The following is a 12,229-nucleotide window of genomic DNA, read 5'->3' on the forward strand; positions in this document are numbered from 1 at the left end:
ACATTGTCAGTACGATCATCATGGCAGAGGCACCGAAGAAACAGAAGAAGACGTTGACTGATGAAGCAAGGAAGAGAAAGAGAGAGGCAGTGTCGTAACCGTACATTACCTCCAAGCCTGTAGGGGGAGCTCCATAATGGGCTTTTTGAGAAGTTACATAGTATTGCTTTAACTACTGTGAGACAGGTCCCCTCAGGTCTTGCTTGTCCAATGTATGGTTAGGGATGAAGATGACGTGGTGGTTGTGTCTCTGCCTGTTTTTGGTTGATGGCAGCCAGAGTGCACATAATTCAACTGGCACTTCTTAACATGCTCTGCCTTCTGAGAGTTAGACTTTGCCCACAGGAAAATCAGCAAACCAGGCTGCTGGTGGCTCACAGGCTATATGTAGCACTCCACTGAGGAGCGGCAGTCCACTTTGACACAGAGCATTGCACTGGGGCCAGTTCTACATCGCTATGTTCTGTCACCTTGCTGGTAGGCAGAGGAAACCTCCACGAGGTCAAAGGCATCAGAGGCATAGAGCCTGGCAGGCGCTGCACACCAATGTTTATCTAGCTCTTACAGTGTAGACAGACAGTTACTCAGTGACAGGGACATAGATACTTCTGCTGATTGTCAGAAATTTATGTGAGATTCAAGTTGGTGAGGGCAAAACACATGCACAAGATGCGCCGAACTTCCATGAGATCGGATCTCACAGAAGATGAGGTCTCCATAGGGGATTTCCCCATGAGAATAGAGACTGCCTCCAGAGGAGATGCACAAGATCTAGGGCTGCTTCAGCATGTTTGCATCAATGTGTACACACATTTTTAAGAGCAATTCAAGCGTGATATGGTGAAGTAAAAATGGCAAAAAATAAGCAATGGAAATGAACATGAAATGAAACCATTTAACTAGGATAGTATGATCGTCATCTTTTCCTGATTTAGTGTCTTATCATTAGATTTTATAATATAATCTTACTTAATTGTGGGTGCTATAAATACTTTGAACTAATAAAGGATGTGAACAAGGACGGCTGCTCTGACACTGTTGCCTCAGTGACTTTAGGAAGAGAGCGAGTATTACGAGATTGTTCCGTTCCTCTGGCCCAATGCGTCGCTTTACGCTTCAAAAAAGCTGTTCAAGATAACAACTAAGATAACACTGTGTCTCCCTTAAGAGCATCTCCACGCCAGAATGTATGGCCCAATATATGGTGTACGTCTTCATCTCTTGCAGGTTTTGCCGGACCTAATTATTTAGCTCTGATGCTGTCCTTGTGAGCTGATGCACATTTTGGCTTCTAGACGGTAATACGAACATTTCCTTTTTTTTTTCTAGCTTTGTGGGTCCTTATTAGCTGATGGCTTCTGGTCATTTTTTTTTTTAATGCTGACATTGCATTTGGTTGTTGTGTAATCGTTATTTCTATCACAAATGATTCAGTGGGAGAATGTCAACATACATTCATGACTAAATATGTAAGTGGAAATGTGATTCACTTCGCAATGACTAAGATTTTTGAAAGGGAACCATACGCACACACGACTTTATACATAATCCGAAAAGACAGCATTTTATGCACAATTCTATTTTTGTGCGTGGACAGTTTTAGTCGTGAAACTACACAAGGTTTTATGTCTCTGGCCCCAGATGCTGATGCAGTTTCTTCATTTAAACTTGTCAAAACGAACAATATCACAAAAAAGACAAAATTTCATAAAAAAATGTAAATAATTTCAGTCATTGTTCTTTCAGATTAATTTAGGAACTGGGAAGTACTGAAAAAGTACAAGAAGGCCTAAAACTGTACAAGGGGATCCTACAGTAGCACAGCTACACTATGGAGGAAGAAGGGGGGAGGGGGAGGGGATTGAAGAGGGCCAGCAGGGACTGTCAGTAGGTCAGACGAAAAAAAGAAGGAATGCTTACTTTAATCAGGTTTAGCCTGTCATACTGAAAGAAAATTAAAGAGAAAACAAAAAGTTAACCAAAGCAGCGATTAATATGGACACAAACAGAAATGGAAAAACAGAGAGAGAAATAGCTTAGGTCCTAAAGGGTTGTGTGCAGATACAACTATGAACTACCATTACAAAGCAAAAGTATCAGTCAGCAGAAGTTAAAAATGTTACAGTAAAACTAAATTTGACCCTGGTGCATGGGACGAGAGGCCTGATTGATTGTTGCTATCATCGTGAATCCATTCTTGCAAAAAAAGGCACAGTGCCACTGTTTTTGCAGCGCGCTCTCTTTTATTCAGATTGCATTAGGGTTAGGGCGATCAAGCTCACGTTGCAGGAATGACCTCATGCCTTGTACGGGATCATGTGACCATCGCGGGCTATAGAGGCTTATGTGGAGGCATTGCCAGTGGGTTTGGGGCAGCTTGAACTGTGACACGGAAAAGTGGAGTGATGAAATCAATTAGTATCCGATTGTGTGTGTGCACGAAACAGACTGAAAGCCACGAGGGTGCTCTTCACACCAAACTCCCAATTACAGATCCCCCCTTTGCCCACAGTGCCTACAAGATTTGACAGAATGAGCATTTTGTTTTTAACAGGAGACCCTTTATCCTGACTCTGTACATACTTGTTACATTCAGTGATTAATGAAAAAAAAGGAGGATGAGGTAATGACAAGAAGCAAATTAGATGGATAAAGCTGCATCATAGCCGATGTACTAGAACATGACACCCGTCTGCGGCATGAGAGAGGGATTCTCTCAAAAAGGCTGCTTAAATAATTATGTAGTCCTGGAGTTTTTAAGAGTTAATCCTTCAGATGCAGGGATATTACTATACACAGCATAACATCACCACAGAGTAACAATCAGTTAAGTAAAGAGAGGTACAGGGCACAGGTGTAGGCAGAGAATAACAAAAGGAAGATGCAAAGGAACTGAGACATATATTTACAGTTTTTACATGGCAAACAATAATTAGCTTTTTTTTTTAAATATTTGGATAAATCTGGAACTTCTGCACAACCTCTTCATAAATATGTGTGCATTTAGGGTTTTCATCCTGCTTTATTTATCTTCTATTTAGCCAAAAGGGAGCCCATCCTGGTCTGACATTCCTGTTTGTTTACTGGGATTTATACTGGGAATAATAATAATAATAATATATTGGGAATTTGGCCAAATCAAACGTAGTATAGAAAAGGAAAAGCATGGAAAGGAAAGAACAGCAGGAAAAAGAGGAAAAGGAAATGTCCATCTGCTTTGTTTGTGGATGGGGATGGGGCTCGCACCGGCTGCTGGGTGAACGGTGGGAAAGGTTGGGTTCGGGGTGAAGCATTTCAAACAAGGCTTGGACATTTTCACAGAGCAGCTCACAAGACAAGAAGTGTTGCAGAGGGCAGGTGGGCACAGACACATTTGAAGAACATAAAAAAAAAGAGTAATGCTTACTTTGGAAAGTCGCTTGTGAGACTAGCATGCAAACAGGAGAAGAACAAAGAAAAATCAGATAGAAAAATGATAAGAAAATGAAAAGAACTGCAAGAAGGAACAGCTGAGAGAGCCAATAGAAGAGCTGAACAGTCATTATCAGATGGAACACATCATCATGTGGCATGTAGCAGCAGCAGAGCAGCAAAGAGAGAAGACGTGCACACTGTACTCAGGAGACAAAAGTCATTTAAAGAGGACACCAATGATTTAGAACAGTAGAGGCAGATGAGGACAGGATGGGAGGGTAGATAAAGGAGGATGACATATGTCTAACATTTTGGGGAGTAACATGAAAGCTACACGCTCCTTTTGTGAAATAATCCTAATGTAAAAAAACTTCCATTCATCAGTGAGTTCACCGGTGGATGCAGTTAAGGGGAATGTACAGGTTAAACATAAAGATCTACAACAAAGAAAGCTAAAGCTAAAGAGAGAGCAACTCAATCTTACATTTTTAAATTCTTTGACGTGAATCCACACTAACATCTGTCAAAATTCCTCATTTTCTGGGGCTGATTTGAGCTCATGGATCATTTAAAGTGAGGGTAATCCACCTCTATTTATTACAGGTTTAATGACGTGATCAAGTGCAGCGATTAATACGCAACTGTACTTTCGAACAAAGGAAATGTGGAGTAAATGATATGTGAAATTAAAAAGCTGGAATTGAGAGGAGAGTGCAGTCTCTCCTAAAGGGAAAAGAGTTATAGTCATAGCTCGTAACTTACACACCAAATCAATAACCAATCAAAGCACACGCATCACTGCGCTGGAAATAAATCTTTTGTATTTACGCAGTTAAAAAGTTAAAAAAACGGCTGCACAGAAGAGTTTACAAATCACCATGACTGTCAGAGAGTCAAGGCATCCTCTGATGTTAGAAAACGTAAGAATGCTGTATGATGGGAATAGTGGTTCAATCACAAAGTTAAAAGTTAAAAAAGCACGTCAATGTCAGCTCAATTCACGATTGTCTTAATAATTTGTTTTCACACTGAATATGGGATTATTGTTCAACAGAAAGAACCCTCATTCCATCTTAATTTGAATAAAAGCGAACGCAATGAATGCAACTAATCGAGCAATGTTATGCAATTAGCACGCTTTTAGCCACAGATAGCTCATCGTTTCAAAGACACAACTCAGCTTTTTTTTTGCACCACAAAGTCTGAACCCAAGTTCATGTCTTTGTTACACTGCATGCATTTCATGTGGTGAGTTTTGATTTCAAAGGGTAATTCCGCACGGGCACGAAGGAACGTTACACGGCACTCTTTTTGTTGCCACGATCTACACGAGTTGCACAAAACTGAATTTGATGTCACTTTGCTGTGTTACTTTGTAAACTGTTTTGTAAAATTTGGTTGCATGGGTAATCAGCACTGGAATCAATAGAGAGAAAGGATTACAAGATGAATTTTGTTGACACGAAATGGAGGAATTATGTCCTTTGCATTGGTTAGTGCACCTCAGTCTCTAAATGGGGTTGTGTAATATTTGTACTGGAACTCTGCTATAGTTTACCTTACTTCAGGTGGCATCGCTCTACTGTCCTCTCTGAAAATATCTAGAAAGTGTCAGGAATTTTAAGAGTTTAACGCGCTTATCTAAGTTTTAAGCCCGGTCTCCTCCTCTCCAAATGTGCTCTGATTGGATTTTGTTTCAACCAATTTTTCTGCCCTAACTTCCCTTTAAGTGGTCTTTAAGTCTTAACCTTTAAAACAAATGTTTTCCCAGCAGACACAAGCGGAGCCACGGTTCAGTTTGATCCAAATCGAGCTACCTTCAAACGATTTCTCCTGCACGACAGTATGGGGAAGTTTTGCATATCTAATTTCGGCTTTTAAATCCAGACTTAACAAGTCAAGAGGCCTTATCCAGACCGGTCTAACCTTTTTCATATGTCTGAATCCGACACCTTTTGTCCCACACTGGATAAGCTTATGATCAGCTTTATACAGTAGAAAGTGCTGTGCATTTGTGTATTACAGGGAATCTCTCCTCAAAGCGCTGACTCGGTGAAAAGGGCACACTTCAGAATTATTGACAGAGATCAGAGCTTAGGATGGGGAGGGGGGTTATTGTTCAAAATGCAAAGAGCTGCTGAGATCATTGTAAAACTTGGCTAAAAGTGCGCCACCTGCACAACTGTTAGGCTCTCCTTCATTTTTGTCAAATATTTCTTCGTCACTCACCTTGGAGTTCTTTCCGCCGCTTCGCGCCGACTGCACCGAGTATGTTCTCTGGACGACCTGCTCAGGCGTGGAGGGGGACTTGTCAGAGGAGTGGTCTGAACCCTTCTCCACCATGTTCTCACCCTCCTGGCTCTGTGGTGTGGGAGAGCGCGAGCGTTTGCGCAGGACTGGTGAGCAGGCAGGCGTGCTCTTGTTTGAGTTACTGGCAGTGCTAAAAAAGATTAAAACGAAAGGAACGGATGAGAAAAAACATTTGAACAGTCATTTCCAAAGCTTCCTGTCCTGACAATAAATGTTAGAATTAGAATTTTATCTGAAAAGTCAAGCTCGTCTCAAATGGCTCCAATTAACGTAATATACATTCATGAAATTATAAATACATCTTGATCGATACTTTTCCGTTTTTTCTATCACATCCAAATAATATTGGTATGGTAACTTAAAAACCACTAACTGAACTGATATTCAACCAAACATTAAATCCAACTGGAACTCAATAGATCAAATGAAGACACAAAATATCAGCTGGGAAACAACATAGGGCCGTTCATGCACAGGTCAGTGTGTACAGCAGCACAACACACACAATGTTTCATCTGGCTTACATCAGTTGAGGATTAATCGGCTTCAAGCACCATGTGCTAACCTGGCTAATAACGCCTCCATTAATACGGTAAGTCAACAACAACAACAACGGCAGCCATGAGGAAAACGACGGCAGTGATATACCGACACACATAAATAAAATCGTTTTATTTCCTCACTCGTTCTACAAGCGTTTTACAAGTACCAAGTAAATTAGCAGGTGTGTATTTCTAGCTCATTTTCAGTTTTACTGTTGACTCCATCCAACTGGAAGCACAGTTATCTTGAGGCAGGTACTCCTACCATACACTGAGTTCTTTTTTTAGGTAGCCTCTGTAATCCAGAAGTAGACACTCTCCTCTCCACAAACACACACATAGACCTGCACGCACACATCGATGAAACAACAAGGAGCTTCCCCCCCTCCAATGACGCAAGCTAACAAAAGGCTCTGTAAGTGATCTGTTTGACAGCAGCCCTGCCAGGCCTGGTTACTTGAAAGTGGCATTATGCAAGCCGTTACGTCACAGTCAGCCAATCGCTGCCGTTTGTGGTCATGAATTACTGATCTACTGTTACATTCAGGTCTTCACTGTAGCTCTGAGCTCGGAATCATAAAGAGCGACGTCGACAGCTTCTGTCCGACCGTCAGGGCCTGCTGTGCTGATAGCTGATGGATTTTAAAAGGGCAGTGACATCACAAAGTCCTTATATCTATTTGAAAAATGAAATGCACCTCTGGTAGCATATGGCACCGCTGACATCAATTTCTGATAAACACTCTGCTTTCAGAGGAAAATCATTTTAACTGCACATTGACATTGTCCCAACTAAATTAGAATACATGTGAGGAAAGCTCACTGGACAAAGCAGTTGAGTTGCAGATGTTAGGATTTGTAACGTCTGCATTCATTTTGATTACCACATTCCAGGTCACCTTTAGTGTGTCTGACATTAATGTCGGGTTTATTGAGTAGACACAGTGCATGAAAGGATGGTTTCAGTTTAGCGCAGGTGATAAGCACCCAGGACACCGGCCCATCTTATCTCACAATCTGTTTTGTTGGTAAATGACCTCCCAAACAACATCCACATTAATCATTGAATGTATTCTCTTGTGCTTTGTTTTTGAGTCGGATTGTTTTCATTTTAGGCTCAGTTAACGGCTACCACAGAAAAAAAATAAAAAGAAACCCCACGATGACCCCAAAATGTGCACGGTGCTTGCATAAAGCTAAAGCTGGAGCATAAAGTTGGAGGCATTTCTTCACTGATCATTAAAACACTCTGGCGAGGACAGATTAAAATGATTTTTGGGTGGAATATGACCCCTCTACAGCTACATGGTTGATAGAACTGGCTTTCTAAAGCGTGCCCGTCTTTCTAGACTCTTCTCAGTCACCAGAGACAGTTCCCAGTAAGGACTTCAGTGCAGGGACATGTTGGGATTGAAAATTTAAAATGTGGTTTTAATTAAATAGAAGGTCGACTCAAGTTGACTGCATAAAACTTGTCAGTCTCAGTATGGTGTCAGTAAGTATCTTTCTATGCGTTCTTGACAGCTGGCATCGTCAACATGAACAGGTAAAGGGTGCGACAGCAGATTAATGCTTCTTAAAGTGATAGTTCGGAGTAGATTCACCCTAGGGTCATTTGAACCGTGACATCCAGCCAAGTAGCCCAGCCGAAGTTTTTTCGATCTTGGCTGAACATCAGCTGAGTTACTGAGTTATCCCGAATAGCTTAGTACAAGCGCTAATGGAACCTGGCAGTATCTCCAAAATTACCACACTAAAATCACATGATTTTTTATGAATTTTTATGTTGTAGAGTTGTGAATTTTTTTATCAATGGAGAAATTGAGCAGCCTTGCTTTGTTGTCTACAGTAGTAGATCAACCCTCATCTTACATTGAAGCTCCCAGATCAAGGAAGTGACGTCGACACAGCTTTAGCAACAGAGAAGCTATTAGGCTTGTGTTGATAATAATAAACTCCTGGACTATGTACAAACTTCCAAATGCATCGTTTTGTGAGTACAGACCGTATTTGTACTACTGTAGAAGTTTGGTGTCATGGCATATGATTTTAGTGTGGTAATTTTGGAGATACTGCTAGGTTCCATTAGCGCTTGTACTAAGCTATTCGGGATAACTCAGTAACTCAGCTGATGTTCAGCCAAGATCGAAAAAACTTCGGGTGGGCTACTTGGCTGGCACGGTTCAAATGACCCTAGGGTGAATCTACTCCGAACTATCACTTTAAGAGAAGCAATCATCTCAAACCATGAAAAATGTGAGTTGAATAGTAAGTCAACCAACATGAATTTTTTAAATTGCTGACAACGATTATTCAGAAAGCAGGATGGCTGCTGGTCGATATGTGATGCGAAAGTGATGCACAGATGTGTCGTTTTATTAATTTTGTATCAGATAAACTGCAACACTTTCATTTCAAACTATCACAAATGGATGGCGTCAGTTTACTTGGATCCATTCTGCATTCTATTTGCGTTGCCCTTTTTTTTTGTAGCTAAACTTAATGTCCGCACTTACCCAGCAGCCTCTGTTGTAAATGTGTGCTCTGCCATTATTTTTTGCTTCCTTTAAGTGAATCCTCCAATTATCTCAAATAATAAGTCGGATTAATTGGTCAATCACTGATTAACAGTATAGTAACAATATAGTAACCCGGATTAAATATGAGATTTAAGAAATGAGCACCAAAATATTCAATTGGAGAATTAGAGTTTGCAGGCTAACTTTACACTGCTGGATTTCAAAGAAAACACTAAGGGTCTTCCAAAACTCAAAAACTCAACATACTAGCCAACAGGACAGACACTTGTCTGTGCTCCTAACTCTCAACTGCATGCAGCTGTCCTCACTGCATGGCCTTTCTTTGCAAATACCACAGACACAAACATTTTCCTCAGATCTCAAGGAAGTAATGAAAAGAAACAACAAAAAAAGATCTAATCTTTGAATATCTTCACAAGTCTGGTAGGTGGCTCGGCGGATCTGACAAAAGGAATTGGAACCAAATATAAAAAGAACTGTGGTAAGTACTTTTTTTTTAAAGATTACCTAGTGTTGATGTAACACTTTCATGGCGAGGAACTGTGGTTGGGTTACAAACTGAAAGTATAAAGGTTACATCAACGTACCTCATCTTTTAAACTCCCTTGATGCAGAGAGACAGGAACCCCTCCACCTTTCTTTTTTTTTTCAAAGCAAAACAGGAATCAACAGATCACCCTCTCCTTTCCAGATGCACAGCAGTAAACAATGGAAACACGAATCTGTCGTCAGCAGATGAAGGACAAAACCCAATCAGTCATTCACACAACAGTTTGCTCTTTGAACCAGCACGGTAAGTGTGGATGGAGTGAACATGCTGCTGGCGGTTCCCTGCAGAGGAGCAGACAAAAGCATAGGACCCAAACGCTTCATGAAACACAACACTCACACACAGAGAGTGGACCTGTCGGAGCATTATGTCTGGACTGTAATGTTTGGGAAACGTAACGAACGAACAGCAATGTGTTCAGGCTTAGACAAAACTGTTGCCATCAGTACAGTAACAACAAACGATAAAACCAGGCCTATATGCGCTCTATGCTGAACATCGTTGAAAGGAGGCTAACTGGGATCAAACGTGGAAATGAAGCTGCACTTGAGCCACACTTGAGAAAATCTGATTCAACACCACTTGCACGCGCTTTTGAGTTCTGGGCTTGAAATGAATAAGATGCCTGAGAGACCTGGTAAACAGTTTGAACGATAAAAAAATAAAATAAAATCATGTCACTTGGGGCACCGCGCACACAACCACAAAGCTCAAATAAAGCTTTGCTTTGAGTGGATATCGCTATAGCAACAGTGAACAGAGAGAGAGAGAGAGAGAGAGAGAGAGAGAGAGAGAGAGAGAGAGAGAGAGAGAGAGAGAGAGAGAGAGAGAGAGAGAGGTTTAAATATTCAATGTGTGTGGCTAAATATACTCGAGCAGCTCTGCTGTCAGAGACGTTGTCTGGGCAGGAAGCAGGGAGACAACATGACAGACAATGCCTCACAACCCATCTGGGCTCACTTATGACGTGTTATTGATATGCCGACATGTTAACGTTTTAATCCATGCGAGTATCATTTCATAGTTGATTATGAACATTTTGCTCATAATACTTAGTGGCTGGGGATTCGTTGTTTGGTTGAGTGAAATATTTCCTAATTTCTTCCGTACTGTTCTACGGGGACAGCATAATTAATAAGTGGATAAATAGTTCATTTATTTAGCGCTGGGCCATTCTTAACAATTTCCACGTGGAAAACCGTTTAAAAAAAACAAAACTTCTAAACAACTGCGAGACCCCACCGAACTATTCCGGGATCTGTGGATCGTAGACACTTGGGAGACTTCAGAAATAGAGAACAGCCAGGCGAGACCAATTTGAATATTTTCGCTTAAAAAAGCAAATAAGCGGTGCATAACCAGGAGTCAGTGACACTGACTTTGTTGAAATTGTTCTGAAAAGTTGCAGATCAAGAATTTTTCCAAGTCATGTGGGGGGGCGCATTAGAAAAAAAAAGGGGCCAAGAGTATATCCAACGTCCTCGCACACTTTGAAACTTCAGTAAGCTGCCAAAGGTTGAGCGCGCTCGCTGGGATCGTCCTGCAATCTCATTCTGTCTGCCATATTCCTTGGAAGTCCCAACTCGGAGCTGGGAATGACGTCACACCTGGACGTTGGACATACTCTTGGGCCCTCCTGGGAATGACGTCCCACCTGAGTTAGCCTTGCTTCGGGTGCAAGTAAGATTTACTCAATGTTGAGGACACTGACCAGGCTAGCTATTATTAGCAGTTCCAGCTGTTAACAACACATTATGCTATTTGCACATACAAACACTGTAGTAACATTTCACTTATAGAGGCTGGACCGTGCGACTCATTTAATGAGACACAAACCGAAAGAAGTGTTTTTAAACTATTCATTCTTGAAGCTTTCTTTATGCAGCCATGTTGGATTCTGAGGTCTGGGCTGATGAGGTTCCTTTGGGGACGTTCCAGCTGATTCTTCCAACATGGGAGTTGGAAATTCTTACATCAAGGTTTAAATTGGAATGCACCACCATTCTGCTTTCAGTCTATTTGAAATTGCTGCATTTATGTCTTATTGGAAATGCCAAGTTCTTACTTATAAATACCATTTTATCGACATCCAAGTTGGATTTTTTCCCCTTCATTGTGTGAATAAACATAGCATCACAATGGAAGTCATTTTTTAAATTTCGTTTCAGAAAAGTAAGTGCCAGAGTTTGTAACTTTTATCCAGCTGTAAAGAGCCAAACCACAGGACAGGTCACTTCAAGGGCCCATCAGATTTCAGTAGTGGCCAGTGTCCCTCTGTCCCTGGATCAGTCCGCAGTTCTAAAAACTCTCCCCCACGGCTTTATCCAGTTTGTTGTGTTAGAAAGAAATCACAGCAAATGCTAAGAATGAAAAGCGGTGTCTGCAGCCTGTTCATGTTAAAAACAGCCCGACCCAGTGCAGAGGCCTCGGGGACGGAAGAGTCCAAAGCAGTTAAAGCAACATTTTTGAATCTCCGTGTTCAATGAAAACATAGAAATAGACGGTTAAAGAAAACCCTGTATGAAAGAATAAGAACTGATCACTGTTACATTCTAAGAACACACCATTAAAAATAACTGCGATGTTTAGTGAATAAACTACCGCTTGTTCTTAACTAAATCTACATTATCAAGAATGGCTGACGCTAATCCAAACTGATCAATACAGACAAAATATCATGCTCGCTTACACGCTCATGATTTGATTTTTGGGGTCGACTATATCATGTTTACGTGCTTTAAGGTTAATCGTACACTACACATTGCAGCGATGGAGGAGGCCCTTGTGAAAAGCCCAGTCCTCTTCAATTAGCCAAAATGGCAGAGAGCAAAGTAGCAGGTCATTTTTTTTTGTTTTGAAGCGTGCCACCAAAC

At 41.1% G+C, this 12,229-nt stretch overlaps 1 protein-coding gene across 11 annotated transcripts in view; it reads right to left on the reverse strand.

Annotated features, from left to right (window-relative positions):
• Positions 1-12,229, reverse strand: part of gramd1bb (GRAM domain containing 1Bb) — a 143,515-nt gene that overhangs the window by 27,588 nt on the left and 103,698 nt on the right. For 4 of the 11 annotated variants that reach the window (XM_075473820.1, XM_075473817.1, XM_075473815.1 and 1 more), the window contains 3 exons: positions 5,644-5,854; positions 3,407-3,427; positions 1,921-1,944 (listed from right to left, as the gene is read on the reverse strand). In XM_075473820.1, coding sequence (XP_075329935.1) covers positions 1,921-1,944; positions 3,407-3,427; positions 5,644-5,854 — 256 coding nt within the window. The remainder of the gene's footprint in view (positions 1-1,920; positions 1,945-3,406; positions 3,428-5,643; positions 5,855-12,229) is intronic. The other 7 variants (XM_075473821.1, XM_075473826.1, XM_075473825.1 and 4 more) reach the window with 3 other exon arrangements.

The sequence above is a fragment of the Odontesthes bonariensis genome, chromosome 9 (assembly GCF_027942865.1).
Source record: "Odontesthes bonariensis isolate fOdoBon6 chromosome 9, fOdoBon6.hap1, whole genome shotgun sequence".
Lineage (NCBI taxonomy): Eukaryota > Metazoa > Chordata > Actinopteri > Atheriniformes > Atherinopsidae > Odontesthes > Odontesthes bonariensis.